This window comes from Perna viridis, chromosome 10, assembly GCF_037379345.1.
Source record: "Perna viridis isolate PV_CMFRI_1.1 ecotype Kerala chromosome 10, ASM3737934v1, whole genome shotgun sequence".
Taxonomy (NCBI): Eukaryota; Metazoa; Mollusca; class Bivalvia; order Mytilida; family Mytilidae; genus Perna; species Perna viridis.
The window spans coordinates 33,263,667-33,285,153 of record NC_142454.1 but is presented as its reverse complement, the minus strand read 5'-3'; the positions used below and the strand labels follow the sequence as shown (position 1 = coordinate 33,285,153).

Sequence of the window (21,487 nt, the reverse complement as noted above, 5' to 3'; positions counted from 1 at the left end):
ATGGATTTTCTTACGTAGTCCATGTAGTGTGATTAATAAAAGTGCGGAAATCTTTGTTAGGTTGAATAATGTTGAATCTTCACTCTATATCCTCCTTCTATTGATTGTTACAATCATAGGATTTTCAAACAAAAGATTCAAAATTAGATATTCTTGAATTCATAAGATAAAAACTTTTGGTAATTATCTTAAAATCATGAAGTAGTAAGACCGAAAGAGAACAGGGGTTTGTTGGGGAAAAAATGAGCTCATATGATCAGTAATTTATCCTCGGTACATGCAGTTCTATGTCTGACTGTAATAAAATGTTCACCAGCAAGAAAGTCCAGGTAAACGTTAAGATGAGCACCAAAAATATTAGTACACATGTAAATAGAGTCCCTTAATTTGTTCATTAGACATAAAAAAGGTAGATGGTTAATTTTATTGCTTTGCCTGAAGAATTGTCATTACTATATTACCGTGGATTTTATTAGTATACTTTTGTTGTCGGGGCCTTTCAGAGCTTTTTTGAAGGTGTGTTTGTTGAAGACCTTTTGATGATCTCTGAAAGTATTTATATTTTGTATTTCGGTTATACGCTGGTTCATTAAGTATGTTTCACCATATCCATTCTTTTTTCCTGTTTAAACTGGGGGCACCATCGGTTTCCGATTCCTTAACCATCCTGAACCCAAGATAAAAGTAATTTTTACTTATATCTTAGAACTCCGCTCGTCTCTAAAAAAAGGTTCTTAACATATTGTGTGTATAGTTAACAAATGCCCCGGATTGGTATAATAATTGCAATATTACATATTCGTATCACTTTAGAAGTCCGATCTTTAAAATCTTGTCTACTGGTTTTAATACACGTTTCTATCCCGAGGGTACGTCCAGAACATGCAATAGTATGCAGAATAAACATGAAACTTTGCAGATGGTTATGCAAAAATAGTTAATAAGGAACCAGTATAAAACATGAGAATTGACAAAAAATAATTACTTCGATTTTGGAATCAAGTCCTTTCACTTCGTAAGGTAAGATTGATGCATTAAGTATATTAAATGGTCACATTTTCGTCTGTTAATAATGGAATGTACATTTTGATTTTATGTTTCGTGTGTTTTACTGTTAGATTTAAGTATATTAACTTACTCAACTGTAGCCATGCTTCCGTAGATTTCAAACAGGTTCGAGTCCAGTTGCTTTGCGTAAAAAAATATGTACAGTGCCAAAAATAAATAAATTTCTGAAATAACTTAATTTTTTTTTCCTTAGGCAATTTTTTCGTTAGTTATTTCATTTACTGAAGAGTGTCTTATTTTTAATATCAGTATTAATATTAAGGTAAGCCAGAGTTAATGGAGAAACACTAGTAGTTAAAGAGGCGGATCCAGACATTTTGAAAAGAATGGGTGGCGGCCGGGGTTCCTTAGAACAAGGTGGAGGTGGATGCTAGGCCATTACTTGCCATTTTTTGTCAATTTTACACATGAAAATGACAAGTTTTCCAATAAAAAAAGTGGGTTGCCAACCCCCTGCACCCCCTCTGGATCCGCCACTGAGTTATACCAAATTTATAGATACTATCAGTTTTGGTGATATACTATCATCAATTATAGTTTTTTTTTTTAATACAGCACCATGATGAAGATAGTCATTTTCGGACTCTTGGTAGTTGGCGCCATGGCACAGTTTCCCGGTATGCTGCCTGGTTTTGGTGGAGGACTTCCATCTGGTGCAATGGACATGATCAAAGATCTGAAGCCAGAGGACATCAAAGAAGCCCTGAAAAATATGCCTCCTGAAATGAAGGACATGGTTAAGAGCATGGGATTTTCCGAAGAGCAAATAAAAAATGCCGTCAAGAACATGCCAGAAGACCTCGATGTATCCGCCATGATGGAGGACATGCAGGAGAAAATGGAAAACAACAAAGAAGAGATGAAAAACAAAATCCTCGAGGAAGTTGGGCAGATGAAAGAACAAATGAAAAAGGAATCAGTTGAAGATTTCAAGAAAGAAATGGAGAACTACGGATTCGACATGAGCGAAGGACCATCTGGGTTCAGAGGTCAAATTCTCCCAAAAATCACCGACATTATGGGAAAAGAACTCAGATACCAGGGAATCGACGTTGACGATCACGAACAACTCCGCAAAAATGTCCACATCGAAATCAGAATGATGGTTGGTGCCAAGGAAGACGATTCCATCGAAACTGTTAGAGAAATGCTCAGAGAGGAGATCGTCAAATTTATGAAAGAAGATGGAATAGAGTTGGACCAAGAAAGGAACATGGCTGACTTCAAAAAGGGAATGATGGGAACCTTGAAAGAAATGGGAATGGATGTAAATGACAATTTCGATGGACAAACATTGAAGGAAAAATTCAGCGAAGCTATGAAATCCAGAAACACCCACCAGATGATGAAGGATTTTCTTCCAATGTTTAACCTTCAAGTCGACATTGATGCCTAGGCTTGAGCATTGATAGACAATCTATATTTACAATGTTTTTAATTTGAAGAAAATAAAATGAAAACAAACTATACTATGTCAATTGGAAATTTTATAGTAAATACAATTCATCATAAACTGCACCAATGCTAAACGTTTCTTTAGAAATTAAAATGGAAATAGTTTAAAGATTACTGTGGTCTCTTATGATTTTGCGCTTTAACACCTTTTTAGAGGGAATCAAATATTCAAGTTGAAGAAAGTCAATTCTAATTCAAAGACGCAGAATTGTTCAGTTTTTTTAAGCACCATCACATCAATACCCTTCTTCATTACAAATTTGTTCGCAAAGGTTGGCAAAATGTCAGAAGACAGCTTACCAGCCAACCTCTAGCATTGCTGGAGTACAACTGACATTTGTTATCTGATATGGAAATGAAATAACAAAAGTAATTTTTGTGAGACAAAATTCAATTTTGTGTCACAAAAGTCAATTTTGTATGCTAATTAATTTACAGGATCCTTTGGATGTGCAAATGAATTCTCTCTCTTTACGATTTTGTAAGAAGGTCTAGGCCTCTCATTGGATATGGTAATCGCGGGTCTCGCAGGTTTTCGATTACTTCGAGCAAGGGAATATCATATGGCTGATGCGCTATTTTGCAAAAGTAAGTTCTACTTTATTAGGTATTATTTACTTTTGCAAAATTACTCATCGCCCATATGATATGTCCTTGCTCGAAGTTATCGGAAACCTGCGTCTGCGAGACACGCGGTTACTAAATTCAATGAGAAACCTTCTTACGAAATCGTGATGAGAGAGTTCATTTGCATATCCAAACGATCCTGTAAATTAATTTGCATACAAAATTGACTTTTGTGACACAATATGGACTTTTGTCTCACAAATTGATTTTTGTGACACAAAAGTGAATTTTGTGTTAAATTGCAAGCAAAAGTGATTTTGTTATGACAGAATGCAATTTTGTAAACACAAAGTTGACAACTTTTCTAGTTGCTCATAAAAAGTCAAGTCCGGAGTAGACGAAAGAGGAAAGGAAACTTTGACACCTTGAACAAATCAGTTTTCATGGTGCAGATGGATACAGTGAAAAAAGGAAAGTTCTCTACAGCTGGTGTTATACCACTTAGCATCAGTGGCCACCTTTTAAATTATGTTATTCGTAAAAAAACTGAAATGCGGCCCTAGAAAACACACAATGATAAATGTAGAGACTTTAAACATCTAGATGAAGCTTTACTCATTGAGGATATGCTTAAAGTCAACTGGGAATCCATAAAAAAACTAAAAATGATGTCAATTAGATCTGGTCAATATTTTAATATAAATTTACAGTTGAAATTGATAGACATTTACCATACACGAAAAGAAGGATTAATGCCAACTCAGAGAACTGGATAAATGATGATCTTATTTGGAAGTAAGATCTTTTGTATCATTGGTCAAATCTTGGGGAAAACTTTGATAAATCTCTGCCTGATGTAAAACATCTTATGGAACCAAACTCATTTCTTATTCAAAATATGTCTGAAACTTTTGTGAAAACAGAAATACATAGTATGTCTACAGCAAAAGATACTGGTTTATAGAATATTACTGTCAAATTACTGAAAATGACAACTGATGTTATTGCTAATATTTTGACTCATATTTTGAATTTTGTTGTGCTGTTGAAAAGGACTGGAAGGTAGCAAGAATAACTCCTATTTTTAAATATGGAGATGAACACATTGTAAATAATTTCAGACCAGTTTCGGTACTACCTATTGTCAGCAAAATAATAGAAAGACATGTATTCAATACTTTTCAATACTGGCAAATATAATAAATTAATTACAAATCGTCAGTCTAGTTTCAAACCGAAGCACTCATGTGAAATTGTTTTAAACAGTTAAATTGATCGTTGGCTTCAAAAAAATATAGATGAAGGGAAGTTAACAGGTGTTTTATTTATAGACCTGAGTAAAGCGTTTGATACGGTTAATCATGTTGTATTGTTGCATAAACTTAAAATGCTTGGCGTTTGTGTAAAAATAGTTTGAAATGGTTTAATTCATATATGTCTAACAGAGAGCAGTGTGTTTGGTGGAATGGTTTTCTACCCGAGCCAAGAATTATTACTATAGGTGTTCCTCAAGGATCTATCCTTGGACCCTTGTTTTTTTTATATTATTTGTCAATGACTATCCATATTGTTTAGTTCATGTTTGTTTGTTGGGCTTTAACGCCCGAGCAGCAATATTTCAGCTATATTTAGGCGAGTTTAGTTCATTAGTTCATTCATATGCAACTATTTATGCTGATGATATATCACAAAATGTTACTGACAAATGTGAAAATGTTATTGAGAGAAAATTAAAAGAAGATAATAATTTATTGTAAGTTCTATTTAATGGATGAATTGTAACAAACTTACAATGAATCTTAAGAAAACTCAGTGCATGCTTATTGGCACTACGCAGAAACTAGAAAAATATTTATTAACATAGATGATATTGTACTAGAAACTGTTGAAAATTATAAACTTGTAGGTGTTAATATTAATTGTAATTTATCTTGGTCTTACCATATTGATATTTTAACTTAAAAAATTTCAAAGAAAATTGGTGTGTTAAAGCGTCTTAGAAGTCTTATGTCTACTGAAGCTCTACTTAAAGTATACAACTTTTTTTTTCCACATTTTAACTGTTGTAGTACTGTATGGTCCAATTCAAAAAGTGTAAACAATGTAAATAAAATATTTAAATTACAGAAAGGGCTGCACGTATCACTTTTAAATGTGCATAATGTTATGACACCATCACATATATTGCTTGACAAATTGAGATGGATGCCATAGTCGGTTGGGCATATAGCCCGATATATCAAATTCCAAATAAAAAAGAGGAGGGTTGCAGGGTCAGAAGAAATTCGGACAATAGATGTCAATGTCTGATTATTTTACATATAGAAAAGCTATACTAGTGTTTAGACCTAAGTACTTATATATTTTTAAATTTGTTCGTCAAATAAGTTCTAGAAATACTAGACAAAGTGAAAATAATATGTTTCAAAACATTCTGTGGATTCTCTAGATTTTACCTTAACTTTAACTTGCAGCGGATTATATATATCAACATGATTCTACATATGTTAGCTGACAATGCTCAGAATGGTATGTGGGGTTTCATGTAACAGACTTGCAGTGCAGTACTGGCCACCGGAAGTGAAGGGTCTATAAATAGCATGGGAAATCCCAGTATTTTCACAAGATATGGGTATATTTAGAAATTGCTTTACAGCACAAGAAGAAAAATGCACTTATAAAATGTACAGAAATGTTTTTCCTTTCAGAAACAGCTTTAATTTTTGAAATAACATTTCTGCGTAGGACTATTTTTGCGTAAGTTCCAAATCTAGATTATTATTTTAGAAGTGTTACTGCTAATATGTAATACATTATTATATATATTAAATTTTTCGTGCCATTTTACTGTGTTACTTTTAAGTGCATTTTATTCTTTATGTTGTATACTTTGTACATATATACAGGACCATATTATAAACTAGTCCACGGACTAAATATGCTTTTCTGTTTAAATAAAGGAGATTATTATCATTTATCATTAACGGATCAACAATACAAAAACTATTATAGACAATTCATAGAGTGAAATAGAAGGCAAAATTTTGCCTACTAAACTATTTTGATCGACTGGTCAGTTTTTAGCGGAAATACAAACTGACCCAAATGCTCAACTTCGATGAAATGTTATACAATATTAATTAAGTATCAGTCCCTGTAAGAATCAGACAGTGGGTAAAACAAGGTATGAAAAAAAACCCATCATTTTGAAAGTTTATTTGACTATTTGCACCATCAGAATCAAAGAAATAAAACAAGATTTTCCATGCTGGACCATTGAATTACAATTTTATTGAAATGCACTGAAAATGAACATTTCAATGACAGATAACTCTGTCAAAAACCTCATTTTATTAAGATTCTGTTGAAAAATTTCTGAGCAAATCCAATGATGCAGAGATCAAATAATGGTCTTTTCAAATAAGAAAGCACTCTTGAGTGAAATTAAATTGTCAGGTCGGTGGGGTTTTGACATGCATGTTTCTGATTTTTTCCCATTTTGCCTGATTCTTACAAATACTTACACTTAATAGTACAAGAAAAGGACTACATGACCAACTGTCTGTGTTCAGAATAGGTATAGGTATTATGTGTGAATGTAATTTTAGATCTTTAAATTTGGTCATGGACATATTCATTGTCAAAGATATGACATTGTTCAATGCTTTATGAATACAAAGCTAACTAAAGTACTACATGAATGTGCAATATGACAAAGCATTTTTGGCCGTGGTTGTTGTACCCAGCCGGATACAGTTAACAATTGATATAAACAAAAGAAAGAAAAAAAAAACAAAAAACAAAACAAAAAAACAAAAAACAAAAAAAAAACCCAAAAAAAACCATAAAAAATCGACAATAAATACGACAACAACAAATCAAAAACAAAACAGTTATTAAGTGCTAATATCACGTAAATTAAAAAATATATATATTAAAAAAAACCATTACGGGTGGTCAGACGTACAAGGACTTACTATCAAACAAACCGGACATCAATAGTTTTTAAGCGTCACTGTCGGTGCATATGATAAAAAAAATAACAAAATCGACTTCCACGTAACCTTATACAACAAAAAATTGTTGCTAGGGACAAATAAGCTCAAACATTCCCCTCTCCCCGTAGTCACGATTCACAAGCTATTTATCTCAGACTTATCTTCTCGTACTTGTTATCTTAACACACACAGTAGGGACTACGAATTGGCAATTCACGACATCAACATGAAGGTTTTAATTGTTATTGTTGCTTTCACAGCTTTCGTTTCTACAGCCTTTGCTGCAAACATTTTTGAGTTTTTACAGGCTAATCCTGCTAACTACACGTATGCCGTCCAAGCGATCAAAATTGCCAATCTGACGAGCGAGTTCAGTAGTGGTGGTAAGTCATGTGTATCGTTTAAGTTACAGCGAGTGATATAGCTAACTTAAGGAAATAGAGTTAGACTTTACTTGATAAAATGCCCATTACCTGATATAATTCCTTAGGTATACCAAAGAAGTACATGTAAACACTTACCAAACTTAAATAATGATAGAAAGCTCTTTGTTAATTGTTCGGACGAGTTAATTGCATGCAGTGTAAGACATTTCAACTCATTACCCGAGGTCAACTGTGTTACTCTCTATAAAACTGACGGAGCCCAGCTAGACTTATTGATTCTTCATACGATTGATGTATTAATTTTGTCTACTTTTTTCTCATTGGAAAGAGTAACAGCGTGTCTCGCAGACGCAGGTTTCCGATAACTTCGAGCAAGGACATATCATATTCGTGATGAGCTATTCTGCAAAAGTAAGTAATATATATTAAAGTATTACTTTTGCAGAAAATCGCAACAACCATGTGATATTGCCTTGCCCGAAATAATCGGAAACCTGCGAGACCCGCGGTTACTATATCCAATGAGAGGCCTTCTTACAAAAATCGCAATGAGAGAGAATTCATTTGCATATCCAAAGGATTCTGAAAACTAATTTGCATACAAAATTTGAATTTTGTGACACAGAATTGAATTTTGTCAAATAAAAAAATGAATTTTGTCATTACAAAATGAAGCGATCATAAAACAAGTCTGTGTAACATAGTTTTGTACGACAAAATTGATTTTGTTATGACGGAATTTAGTTGATTTTGATTACAAAAAGATCAAGTCCCATTCGGCAGCCTGTATGTGAGGCTAAAAAAGTATAAAAAGGATTTATTTCCAAAATCTGAAGTATGGGAAACATGCATCATGCCCATCCCCGGAAAAAAATTAGTTGTGTGTGTTGGGAGGAGTCGAAAGGTGCCATTTAGAACGTTTTTTTTCCTCGACTTTAGAAGTGCATAACCAGTTAACAGTTTGTTTCCAGAGGGTCAGGTTTCATATGCATTTGTTAGCGGTATACATTTTAGTTTGGTTGTCGACCTTACTGTCGACTTTAGTGCATCTCTAACATAGATCTAAGCATCAAACCGAAGTTTTCTCGTAAAGGGTATAGCATGCTGTTCTCGTCAAAAGTATGGGAATAAAATATGTGATGTAAAATGTTTATTCCGCACTCAAAATGTTTAATTACTCACTCCAAACTTTTATTATCATGAAATTATTCAGAAATCATGATAATTCATGAAATATGATTTGCATGTTAAATAGATCGGCGTATTTTTGTAAACTTTAAACATTTACTTGGGCTACTGTATTCTGAATGAAAAAAAGATAGCGTATTTATATACGTGTTCACTCAACAAATATTGAAAAGACTCTTGTAGATCTCCATTGTCATTGATACACGTGTTCTAGTCGTATAAATACTTCTCATTCGTTAGTACTCGGCGGTTTTGTAAGTATTTGGTGATTATTATGAAATTGCCGAGTAGTTACGAATGAATTCAATACTTCCAGTGTGATCTTTTAATTTCAGAACACACCAACCAAGTCATAGAGCATGAGTACTTATGCTTTTTAAGCATTAATATTGCGCACAGTTCTGAGTGCGTAATTCTGATTTTTGAGTGCGTTATTTCCTTTTTTGCGTCCGTACTTCCATTTCTCTGTACAATTTAGCAATTTCTGGTGCATGTTTGAAATCCTAGTGCGGAATAAAAATTCTGAGTGTGTAAAAAATGTTGAGTGCTTAATAAAAGTTTTGAGTGAAGATTATGAAATTTTACATCATATTTTATTCCCATTGTTTCGACGAGAACGACGTGCCATATAAGTGTTTGACCAACTTCTTGACCTTCTATATACGAGTATTGGAAACAACATTTCTCTTGTTAGGTCCTTTCACTGCTTTTATTCCAACTGATGCCGCCTTCCAAAAAATTCCTGCACCAATTCTCCAACAGTTGTTAAACGACCAGACCGCCATTAGAAGTCTTCTACTGAAACACGTCACAAATGGTGCTCTTATTTCGCCATTCATCAAAGACGGCGATAAAGAAACATCCCTTGGAGGAACAAACTTGACACTCACAAAAGACGCCAATGGAGTAAGTTCAATCACTATGTTCTTCATCGGGGTTGCTATGGCAACATGTGTAAAGTCAATATGCATACCATGGAATAATAAGAATCATCTGTTAGTTTCATGCGTAAAACACTAATGATTCATCATAATTTAATTTTCATAACTGCCTCGATCCTAGCCCCCCTTTCGATTCCATAATATATAACGATTGTTTCTAAGGGAAAATGAAAACAGTAAAACAATATACAATTTACAGAAAGTGTTGGTCAATGGCGTAAAGATCATTCAACCAGACGTCATTGTTTCCAACGGAGTTGTCCAAGGAATCGATTTTGTCTTCAATGTCCCAGCTGCCAGTGTCAACATGGTAGAATACCTCCTGAAAAATCCAAACCAATTCAAAGATCTTACAGCAGCCTTAACCGTCACTAACCTACTGTCTGCCCTTGAAGGTGAGTGCATTTAGTATTTTGTGACACAAGTTCACACATAATTTATTTCATTGACCTATATATAGACGTGGATAAAACTTCACAACCTTTCAGACAATTATCAAATGGCAAGCATTATTGTTACAGTTGGAGATACTATTATTTTTAGTGGAGTCCGTTGTTCATTTACTTTTGTTTCTTTGCATGTATTATTTTAGCTACTTTATGTTCTTTGTTGTGATTGTCTGTGATTTCCATGTCTGGTCTATGTCCCTGGATTACATTCTTTTGATTTCCGCAAGAATCTTGGTTCCCTTGATTACTCTTACAAGTATAAAATTATCCATTGTCATAGTTCAGCCAAATTTTCACTCCTAAAACGATGTCAACCTAGATCTACTCTGTCACAAAATCTGCCCAAACATCTTTCCGGGACAGGCCGTTGCATGGCAAGTCTAGAAAGGTCAGAAGAAATCAAAATAGTTTCGTTCGGCATTTTGGTAGAATTATCAGAAACTGTGTTTAGTAGATTATCAATGAATTAAAATAAATTGACATTGATCTTGAGTAAAACTTTCCGAAGACGTCCTAGATATACTGTCAGAAATCGTTCTAAAGTTGTAAGAAGGGCAATACTAGAATTTTTCTCCTGCGATTTCTGACAAGTTTTAAAAGTAATCAGAACGGATCCCAGCTATATGTGCATGCTATCCAGTTCTGTTTTATTATAATGGATACTTTAAGGTGTGTTTACATTTGTTGGAGACCATTTGGTGATTTCTGAAAGTTTTCACCGTTTTTTACGTTTTATATCCTGGTACATTTGTTACATTTCATTATTATTCCGTTTTGTTTTCTATAGAACCAAACACTCTCAATAACAGGAAACATTCTAATTTATAAATTGATTCAGATAAAGCATGGTTCAATGCATCACGTCATAATACAAGATATCATATTAAGCCAAGGATGAGCAGTAAAACCATGGATTATATACAATTCCTATAATTTAATTAATTGGGGGTACATTCTGATACCAAGAATAACAGCATTTAACATAACAATAAAGTAGTGTCTTTAAAAAAAGATAGCCGAAAAAATTTGTTATTTGACTTAAAATTTTCTACATTTCATTCCGGAAATAACTCATAGCAAGCAATTTCAATTTTCGATAGTTGTTTTTTTCGAACGCCACAAAATTATCAGTATTTGGCCAATCGGGAAACAGAAGTCCGATCAGGTGACTTAATTGCGTTTCAATAGAAGAGCGTCTTTAAAAGAATAAAAAGCGAAACTATATCGACTGCGTCGGAAAAAGAGATATTTACGATTTTGTTTAATTCTAGGCCCTGGCCCATTCACATTATTTGCACCAACAAATGCTGCATTCACAGCTGTTTCATCATCACTCCAGGGACTACTCGCCGATCCTAACCTATTTACAAGTAAGTAACACGTCGTGCAGTTTTCCATCAGCTGAAAACATCAAACAAGTCTGTGCATAAGATATGGTGGATTTAATTTCATGCACAGAGGATATGTTCTCTATTTTAAAGCTTTGCACCTCCGCCAAATTCGGCGCTAAACCACATCCTTTTATGAAAATGGTAAAGTACACCGATAACAGCTTCGCAGATTAATCATGGGTAGTGCTCATGCCCTATGATTTTTTTCACATAAAGTAAAGTAAATACTATTGGAATGTTACGTGGTAAACAAAGAAGTGGTTATTGATCTGCGGAGGAAATTGTGGGTGTAGGGGAAGGTTACCAGGAATGAAAACAGAAAAAAAAAAAATTTCGTCCATTTTTTAACCACGAATTATCGATGTCAATCGATAATTTATGTTTTTTTTTCTTTGTAGATGTCTTGAAATACCACGTTGTCTCTGGTACCAACTACGCTGCAGATCTTAAAGACGGACAAAAAGTCACAACATTGGCTGGAAAAGACATTACAGTGTCTAAATCCGGAAATGGTTAGTGTTAACAATGTGGTAAAATGTTTTCAAATTCTCGCCAATATTATTAAGTTGAATGTCAAATGTCTGAACCTTAAAGTTATAATTTAATTCGAATTCAACTAAACCAGAAAATATAATCTTTTCTAAAATAGTATTGTTTTTGCTAACTGTTCAATAGTGTGATGGTTTAATTAAACTGGAAAGCTATTACCCCAGTTAAGGGACACAACTCTTACAAATTATTTAAACGTTTGTATTTAACATTTTACATCAATCCTGTAAGCATCAAAGTAACTTGGACTGATTTCATTTTGTTTCAAATAGAAGCTTGATAGACTTAGGTGAAATTGAATATGATACAAACATATCACTGATTTCATGAGTTATGTCCCTTACCCTAGGCCTACCTCGTTAAATCAAATAATTAACATAACTATAATAAACAGAAATAGAACTAAGTGGTAGATTTCAGAAGATTGTTTTTTTTTAACAAATTATTTTCACTTGACAATGAAGGTAAGACTTAAGTACAATATTCAGAGTTTCATGTGCATCAATAAAAACAGGAAACAGTCAACTCTCAATTTAATGATTCTGAATTCTTTCTTGTAAAGACAAGTTCACTATGAAAGCCCAATCAAACATGACGTATCTTCTTTACTTTACAGTTGAATGTATACGATATACAAAGATGAACTCGACAATTTAAATTTTTAAACCATGAAAATTTAAAATTAATTATGCTGTATGAGTGCACTGCAACTTAATGTTAAGGACTGGAGAAATCCTATACTAGTATTATATGAAATGACACGGTTTATGGAGAAATAGAAATAATTCTTAATAATATAAAAAAAAACGCGATAATTCTGAATTTTAGTCAATGTTAATGATTATAGTTTTTATATGTTTTATTGCTTATATCAACATTTAATGTCAACAACCTTCGTTTTTTTTTCAGCCGTGACAGTAGACCACGCCCATGTAACCAAGACCGACATTCCAGTTCTTAATGGTATCATCCACGTTATTGATGGAGTTATGGTTCCTAATTAAATTACTGAACTATTTAATAACACATTTTATAGTGTCTGTTTATCTGTGTATTAAAGTCGAATTCTACCAATTTCTATTTCAGTTTTGAATTACGTGTAATTAAGTACTCATCGAAGAATTGATTTCTTGATATCATGTTTCGGCATAATCATAGTCTTGTCTTCTATGTTTAGATTTTAACTCAGAGTGACATAGGTTTGATTGGTCGAAACTATAGAAAGAATGCTTCGTCTTTGCCATCTTTCAAATTACCTCACGTCTTTTATTCTCTAGTTGAAAAAAACATAAAAAAAAAAACAAAAAAAAACAAAAAAAACAAAAAACAAACCAAAAAACAAAAAAAACAAAAACCTTACTTGAATATTTGGCAAAATCGGAACACTGGACCTAAAAGGGCAATGAATCAAGTAACAGTCTGATTTTAAATGTTTGATGAAATATTTAATAAGACCACAGTTTTTTCATGCCTCTTGTGTTCACATATATATATACAAGACAATAAACAACCAAAGCTAATCCTTATCGATACGATAATATCTGTACAAATGCTCCCGGAAAGGATGAAAGTAAATATACAAAATGCAGAGTAAAAGTTTTTAAGAATAATGCAGTGAGCAAACCTGCTCATAATTCATACACCACTAAAGGATTAGTTTCACCGTTTGTATCACCCGAAAGTACAATTCAAATGACTTAATGAGGTAGACATAGGATAAGGGACATAACTCTTAAAATCAGTGATATGTTTGTATCATATTCAATTTCACCAAAGCCTATTAAGCTTTCATTGGAAACAGAACGAAATTAATCCAAGTTACTTTGATGCTTACATGAGATTGATGTAAAATTTTGAAAACAAACGTTCCAATGATTTGTAAGAATTATGTATCTTACCTCAGGTCTACCTCCTTAAACGCACCTTTATCAATCAGATTGGATAAAAATAAACAATTCATGGATGATATAACTATCTTGTCGAAGTGCAAAACTCTGTAATATCCAATAAAAATTTAGTGATTCTAAATACTAGTACACATATAAAAAAAATTTTTTTGGTGAGAAATGAGTAATACTGTTTAATTTTAATGTCAGACTGGAATGACAGCTTCAGATTAAAAAAGTGATGACAAAATCGTTTTGAATTGCGCGTTAATTGAAAAAAAAGTATGGATATCATATCTGTTGGCCTAATATTTACCCTTGACATGCTAGACTACAGTACATTTCATTCAACGAGTTATTAATTTCTGCCAAATTCAACACAGCAATCAGGCGTCGATTTCACATAAAGTCGTAAGTGTAAAATTGATCGTAAGTAATGACGTCACAACCAAAATTAGCATTCTAAGTTCCAGTGTTTAAGTGTCTGTCTCTGTAAAAATCAGGCAGTGGGTGAAACATGGTGTGAAAAACCCACAATTTTGATATGACTGTTTTCACCATCAGAATAAAAAAAGACAATATTTTCCATATCATTTGGTACATTGAGTTATAATTTAATTGAAATGCACTGAAAATGAACATTTCAAGGGCAGAAAACTCTGTCAAAAACCTCATTTTTCTAACATTTTATTGAAAAAATGACAATGATTGTGAAATAATATAAATGAATAAATGAGAAAAATGTATGAAATAAATCGTCTGTGACATATAAGCAAAACTAAGCCGTTTTTCTAAGTTTGATATGTAAGCCGAACAGTCTTTGCTTGCTGCCATATTTTGCTGATGACCTAAAAATGCATCTATAGCTAGACGAGGGTGCCAGCCAAACATAAGATAATGAGGACTGTAACCTGTACTCTCGTGTCTTGTAGCATTATATGCATGTACAAGAAGTGCTACGAAGCTCTTACAATCAGACTTTTTATCATCATCTAATGTACCTAGCATATTTAAGAGTGTCTGATTGAATCTTTCGCACTGTCCGTTCCCTTGCGGGTGATAAGGTGTAGTTCTAGATTTTTTCACACCGGTAAATTTACACAATTCTGATATGAGCGTGGATTCAAAGTTCTGTACAAAATGCTCCCATAGGCATTTTGCGGTTGTATGTGCTGATTGATTTTTGTGGGTACTTCTTGTGTGTACCTCGTAAAATGATCGGTAATCACAAGAATATTTTCATAACCACCTTTAAATTGCTCTAACGTAAGGTAATCAACTCAAACTAGCTATAATGGTTGGGTAGTACTAATATTTACCAGCTCAGCTGCAACCCTAAGTCTTGTATTGCGTAAAACGCAATTTTCACAAGTGATTATCTTCTTATCTACATTTCTATCCAAATCAGGCCAAAAAATACCGTGACTTGACTAAAGACAATGTCCTATCACGACCCTTGTGACCAACATCATCATGGAGACCCCTCAGAACAGTATCTTTGTACAAGATGGTAAAAAAAGCTGCAGAATGGTTTCATTGTATAGATTATATTTTCTGTACAGTATGCCATCTCTCAGTACAAACTTGTCCCACTCTCTGTGTAACTTTTTGACTGTGTCTGTCTCCTTGTCAACCTGCCGCTTAGTCAATCTATGCCCAAACTCAAGTAAATCTAAATTCCTAGAAATAGACTTAGCAGACCTCTGCTCTCTAACCCAGTCTATCTTACTGAACTCCCCAAAATCGGATATATCAGGTATGTCGTCTGAATAACTCAAAGATGATATATCTGTAGAAAGTGATAGGCACTCAACTACAGGGTTATCTGGTACTGATACTACAGTTGCTGAACAAATAGCTTTTACCACATCGTTGAAGACCTCATGTACCTCTGGTCTCACTCTTGACAGTATGTCAGCATCTACGTTGGACTTACCGGTTCTATAAACCAGTTTAAAGTCATAATTAGCAAAAGATGCTACCCAACGATGCTCTGTAGCGTCCAACTTGGCTTTCCCCAAAACGTAAGTAAGGGGATTATTATCTGTCCTTACCTGAAACTTGTTGCCATATAAATTCTCATGGAATTTGTCTGTTACGGCCCACTTGAGACCTAAAAATTCTCTCTTGTGTGCCGGATACATCCTTTCAGACTACCACTAGCGTATGCTATAACTTTTTCCGGACCTTCCTGACATTGATAAAGAATAGCACCTAGGCCATCACCACTAGCATCAGTGTTCAGTATAAAAGGCAAAGAAAAATCAGCATAAGCCAAGACTGGAGGACTCGTCAATTTATCTATAATCGTATCCATGGCATTCTGTTGGTGTTCACCCCAAATCCAAGGTGTAGGTTTGACTTTCTTTTTAGTTTTTACCTTTTTATTCGTGGGATGTCCAATCAACATATCGTTCAACGGTTTCACGATTTTGGCGTAATCTTTCACAAACTTACGGTAATAAGACGTAAAACCGAGGAACCTACGTAGATCCTTAATACCTTTAACCGTGGTCCAATCTTTAACAACAGAGATCTTATCTGGGTCGGTCTTAATACCCTGAGCAGACACGACAAACCCTAAATACTTCACCTCTTCCTTCAGAAACTAGCATTTGCTGCTTTTAAACTTCAGACCGTTCTGGCTAAGTCGCTTAAATACGGAGTCTAATTTCTCGAAACGCTCTTCCATGGTCCTAGAAAAAATAATGATATCGTCGAAAAATATCAAACAGTCTCGTAAATGTGCCTCTCCCATGCACTTCTCCATCAATCTCTGAAAAGTAGCACCCGCGTTAGTCAATCTGAACGCTAAACGGTTGCACTCATAAAACCCCAACGGACCTAGGTTAAACGCTGTCTTATACTTATCCGACTCCTTCAGTGAGCACTGCCAGAAGGCCGACCTTAAATCTATTTTTGTATAAAACTTGGAACCTGCTAAACAATCGATGGTATCGTCGATACAATGAGGACCATACGAATTTTTAATCGATCTCGAATTTAACTTCCTGAAATCAATACAAAATCTAATCGAGCCGTACTTTTGCGCACGAGTACGATATTCGATGAATAAGGACTTTTAGATTCATGAATGCATCCTGCTTCCATCATTTCCTTCAAATGTATCTTCACTTCGTTATACATGGACGGAGGTATACGACGATAAGGCTCTTTAAATGGCGTATTATCCGTAAGCGAATATCATGCTCTACAAGATCGGTGTATTCTATATCTGTAGGTCCAGTGGATAATATCATTCGCCACTTGCTAAGTAACTTTACTAATCGATCACGCGTCGGATTTGAAAGTCAAGTTTTAATATTGATATTTAAATTACATAACTATTCCTCGGACAAATCTGCAGTATCTTTCTTCTCTGAAACTACCTTTTCATCTAACTCTGCATGTCGTACTGCCTCGCTTAAACTACATATAACAGAAATCGGCTTAATATGAACTACCTTCGCTGTCATATTAAAAATGCGTACTGGGATTTTACAATTAGATCCCTTTAAATCAACAACTCGTGGACATACAACTATACTATCCGACAATTTGCCCTCACAGTTTTCTGTAATTGCGGTTAACTCGCTCGCCGATTTAGATCGATATACACCAGTAACCGTTATCCTCGACATGGGCTTTACCTTCACCGTGTTCCTATTACTGATTTGACCATACCTACTTGACTATTACTAACAGATGTAAACGCTGAATTCCACTCTGGTGGAATCGGACCACAAACTTCATCAGAACAAACCTTATATGGTCTAATTATATTAGTACCCAATACAACTGGTACCTTCCTATTATACTCTGTCTGTGAAACAACCAATAAAGGAACCCGCATACTATCAGTAAAAAAATCAACACTAATATCAACCTCGACATAACCTAAATATGGCAGTGATGATCCACTTGCCACCTTAACTGACAACGAAAACTCATAAAGGCTCTTAATATCTGGAACAGGATTTAATTTTTGAATATGAGCTTGTGATATGGTAGAAATCATGGACTCACTATCAATTAATGCTCTTAATTTCAAATTATTAACATAGACAAAACTCTCATTCACTGGACCTATCATCCTTGAAATCAGAGTTTCCTCTTTGTTTTCCTATTCCACATATTCACCTTTAATGGAGCATGGTTTCTCAAATAACCTGTCCGGATCTCCAATCAGCTCCTTTATAGAGACCCTTTCTCGTTTAAATCAGGCCGAACACTATTTTTGGAATTTTGTCCCCTGAAGTTACCTCGACTTGCGCCTCGGTTACCTCCAAAATTACCCCTTCTAAAAGATGGCCTTGTACCTCGCTGATTGTGATAATTATTAGCACTACCACTAGTATTCTGATTAGTATTATCAGATTTGTTTTCCTTCATCACCGCTAATTCTTTTTCGTATGATCTCATCTTCTTATTCAGAGACTCATTCTGCTTCAGAATAGTATCAAGTTTCTTCGCTTCATCTCCGGCTAGTACAGCTTGGTGTTGTACACTTTCTGTCTTAGCTTGAGTTGCGCTAGAATTCAATAAATCGAGTTCAATGGCGCGTATCTCTTTTCGTAATAAACCAAAGTCATGAATAGTATCATATTTATACCGACTGCATTTTTCAATAAAGGATCCCTTAACCCTGACCAAAACTTTGACCTCAACATCTCATTCTTCTCATTACTACTTACAGCACCCTACACTACATCTACAGCCAACTGTAACCTACTCTCCAACTTCAAACCATAATCAGCCACTGACTGACCGGGCTTTTGACACCCCATATAAAACTGCTGTAATAAAACCTCATTGCTGAAGAATTTACCGTATACCCCTTCTAGCTTCTCAACAATCTGACTAGGGGTAGCTGAAGGAGGAAGTGCCAACAAAAGACTTCGAGCGTTACCTTTCAACGAACTACGAATAGACTGTAAGACAACAGGGTCGGAATAATTTCCTTCTCTGATCAAACATCTAACCTCATATTGCTAAACATCAAAAGAAACTTCACTTTTTTCCTCTCCTGAGAATCTTTGTTCTAGAATAAACAGGATTATTCACAGGGTAATGTGAATCATGTCTCAAAGAATCATGTGTAACAAAACTAACTTTCGTTCTAACTCCATAGCGATCTGACATAAAATGAGTAGACGAACTTCTATAAGGAACAGGGGTGGGCTTCTGGGTGGTGTAAACTCCTGCTTAACAGTGGGTTTAGGTGTACTCTGAAAAATAGGCTTGGAAGAGTTATGAACCAACTCCTTGTATTCCTCATCTGACAAAATCTTATAATCTGAATGTTGTTTCAGAAAATTAACCATTTCCTCAATATCCCCGGGTTTCAACACCTTCCCGGTATCAGCTTTAGATGCATTAGCATCCATACTCAACAACAAAGTCAAGTACAAAAATATGATCATAAAAAAAAAATAATATATAAAATGATTGAATGTCAAAAATGGCAATGAATAATAATGAATGAATGATAAATGGTGACCTACCGATGATGCATAATGATGGTGTCAATGTCAGTCAATGATCCAGAACCGTCATTCAGTGCAAATGGATACTGTGAATCCTTCATGCGAATGAACGAACGATCTAACTATTCAATCCCAATCTGTAAAAATAAAACTTCCTAATAAGATCTGGTCATATCAAAATTTCAAAATTAAAATATGCACATAAAAATTATCCAAAAAAACTATATTTTGAAATTATCAATAAAGAAATTAACTGTTTACTTTTTTTTCAAGAAAATAAAATTGTCTGGAAACTAGTTCAGTTCGCTCGAATACGTGAGTACATCAGTGTAAAACGGTTGCATTGAGGTAGCATTCACCCATCCGTAACGGTAACTGGAACATCAAAATCAATAATTGGATATATTACGGTTGTAGGATAATTCAATACACAACTCTGTTTTCACATGTTGTTTCTGCTGTGTTGAACACAATAAGAAAACACTCTTATGTGCATCTTTGAAAAATAAATATTAAATTCAATATATAATTCACAAATAACATATATACATTGTGACTCTGGTATAATTCAGGTTGCGCATTTGAATGCAAAATAAATTTCATCCACCTTCATGTCGATGTATATTTCATAACTCACAGTCGGATATAGATATATTGTGCACTTTAATCTATAATATATTACGTTGAAACTGGTCCGAACTCCTAAATATTGGACACGACAGCCACAAACGGCTCAATAGCAAAATCGCTGATACAAACTTTTCATCCGAGCTTGGACAACTCGACTGGAATTACATTTTAAAACGAAATCTGCTTGTAGACAGAAACCCGTCAACTTCTATCACCTATCTTATCTCGGTGGAACCCACAAAACAGCCGCAAAGTCAGCAGCCAAAGCCAATAGACGTCACAAAAATAGGCATGATTTGAAAGTCCGTCAGTCCGTTCTACTTCCTGGTAATCGGGTGTTAGTTAAGAACGTAGGTTTCATAGGCAGGCACAAGATACAGAATAGATGGAGTAGAGAGCCATATATTGTTGTATCCCAACCAGATCTTGAAATCCTTGTGTTTAATTTAAAGTCAGAATTTGGTCGCTCGACAAAACTGTTCATAGGAACATGATATTACCTATTACATCAGTTCCTGTAGACAAGTTTAAATTTGAGTCTGACCTCAAGCAACAAAAAACGCATTGCGTCTAAGCCAAAAGCAGATTTGAACAAAAGTCACATGATGAACTTTTAAATATAGACCAGGGAGTTTCAGATGATGCTAGGAATAGCATAAGGGGTAGCAATGATATTGTTTGTGATACAAAGAGTCAGTCTGATTCAGAAGACGATTTCGTACCTGCTATGGATAAAAGGGACAAATATCAAAACCTTGATCCTTTGAATCCATCAGCGGAGATATTTATTTCCGGTACATCCAGTTATAGCAGTATATCTGGGTCGGGAGATAGTTCTCATGTGTTTGAAAATGAAGCTTCGACAGGGATGGCAATTATACTCCTTCTACTGTAAACACTGATCATGAGTTAGTTGTGTCTCAGTTACACACTATTAGTCAAAATATAGATCCGTCAAATCGTGAAAGCGTATCAGAATATGTTACTACTGATGGTATCGGAAGTGATAGATCTATACATGATTCAAGTGTACATGATGCTGAAGCCATAGAGCAGGTTCATGATGAGCCTGTATTACGTCGTTCAGAGAGACAGACTAGAAAACATGAACGTTATCAGGATTTTATTTTTTATTGAGTCGTTTGACTAGATATTTGATAATATTTTCATCCGCTTTTGCTTGTCTGCATTGTATAGGGGTGATTGCCTCATACATGGTAGTGAAGCATAAACGCATGACATTTTATTTTTAATTTAAATATGCATCATCATTCTTACATATATTCATCAAGTAGAGGAAGGAGTCTGGTTTGCATTGACTGTAAAGGTTTCAAAGTTCAACCATGGGGGAGGCTTTCAAAATTATGTAATACGGCATTACATGACTTGCGTCATATACGTGGACCGAAACTGGTTTATTTCATTGCTGGTATACCAGATTCATGTACACTCAGTAGAGACAGGATAAAGAAATATGAGGAGAATTTTCTTGA

General features: G+C 34.5%; 3 protein-coding genes across 3 annotated transcripts; 2 read left to right on the top strand and 1 right to left on the bottom strand.

Moving 5' to 3' along the window:
* Nucleotides 1-1,490: 1,490 nt before the first annotated feature.
* Nucleotides 1,491-2,579, top strand: LOC148605488 (uncharacterized). Its single transcript, XM_088549720.1, has one exon. It carries the CDS (start codon nt 1,628-1,630, stop codon nt 2,462-2,464), a length of 837 nt encoding a protein of 278 aa, XP_088405846.1. The 5' UTR covers nt 1,491-1,627; the 3' UTR covers nt 2,465-2,579.
* A 4,676-nt stretch (nt 2,580-7,255) lies between these two features.
* LOC148605487 (transforming growth factor-beta-induced protein ig-h3-like) lies at nt 7,256-13,066 on the top strand. The gene is made up of 6 exons (XM_088550037.1): nt 7,256-7,471; nt 9,357-9,568; nt 9,803-9,998; nt 11,324-11,422; nt 11,842-11,955; nt 12,902-13,066. Exons 1-6 carry the CDS (start codon nt 7,315-7,317, stop codon nt 12,994-12,996), a joined length of 873 nt encoding a protein of 290 aa, XP_088406163.1. The 5' UTR covers nt 7,256-7,314; the 3' UTR covers nt 12,997-13,066.
* Nucleotides 13,067-17,222: 4,156 nt separating this feature from the next.
* Nucleotides 17,223-19,265, bottom strand: LOC148605486 (uncharacterized). The gene is made up of 5 exons (XM_088547591.1): nt 18,991-19,265; nt 18,611-18,855; nt 18,141-18,446; nt 17,563-17,844; nt 17,223-17,347 (listed from the first exon to the last, which is right to left on the bottom strand). The coding sequence occupies exons 1-5, from the start codon at nt 19,263-19,265 to the stop codon at nt 17,223-17,225; spliced, it is 1,233 nt and encodes a 410-aa protein (XP_088403717.1).
* Nucleotides 19,266-21,487: the final 2,222 nt, after the last annotated feature.

Bases quoted from the DNA above. Each gene is read 5' to 3' on its own strand.
- LOC148605486 (XM_088547591.1), bottom strand. From the start codon at position 19,265: ATGGATGCTAATGCATCTAAAGCTGATACCGGGAAGGTGTTGAAACCC. The intron at 17,845-18,140 runs GTAACTTCAGGG...ATCCTGTTCCAG, and splicing joins TAACCGAGGCGCAAGTCGAG to ATATTAAGAGCCTTTATGAG. The intron at 17,348-17,562 runs GTATGGTCAAAT...TTAATATGACAG, and splicing joins TGTTAGTAATAGTCAAGTAG to CGAAGGTAGTTCATATTAAG.
- LOC148605488 (XM_088549720.1), top strand. From the start codon at position 1,628: ATGATGAAGATAGTCATTTTCGGACTCTTGGTAGTTGGCGCCATGGCA.
- LOC148605487 (XM_088550037.1), top strand. From the start codon at position 7,315: ATGAAGGTTTTAATTGTTATTGTTGCTTTCACAGCTTTCGTTTCTACA. The intron at 7,472-9,356 runs GTAAGTCATGTG...TTCTCTTGTTAG, and splicing joins GAGCGAGTTCAGTAGTGGTG to GTCCTTTCACTGCTTTTATT. The intron at 11,423-11,841 runs GTAAGTAACACG...TTTTCTTTGTAG, and splicing joins CGATCCTAACCTATTTACAA to ATGTCTTGAAATACCACGTT.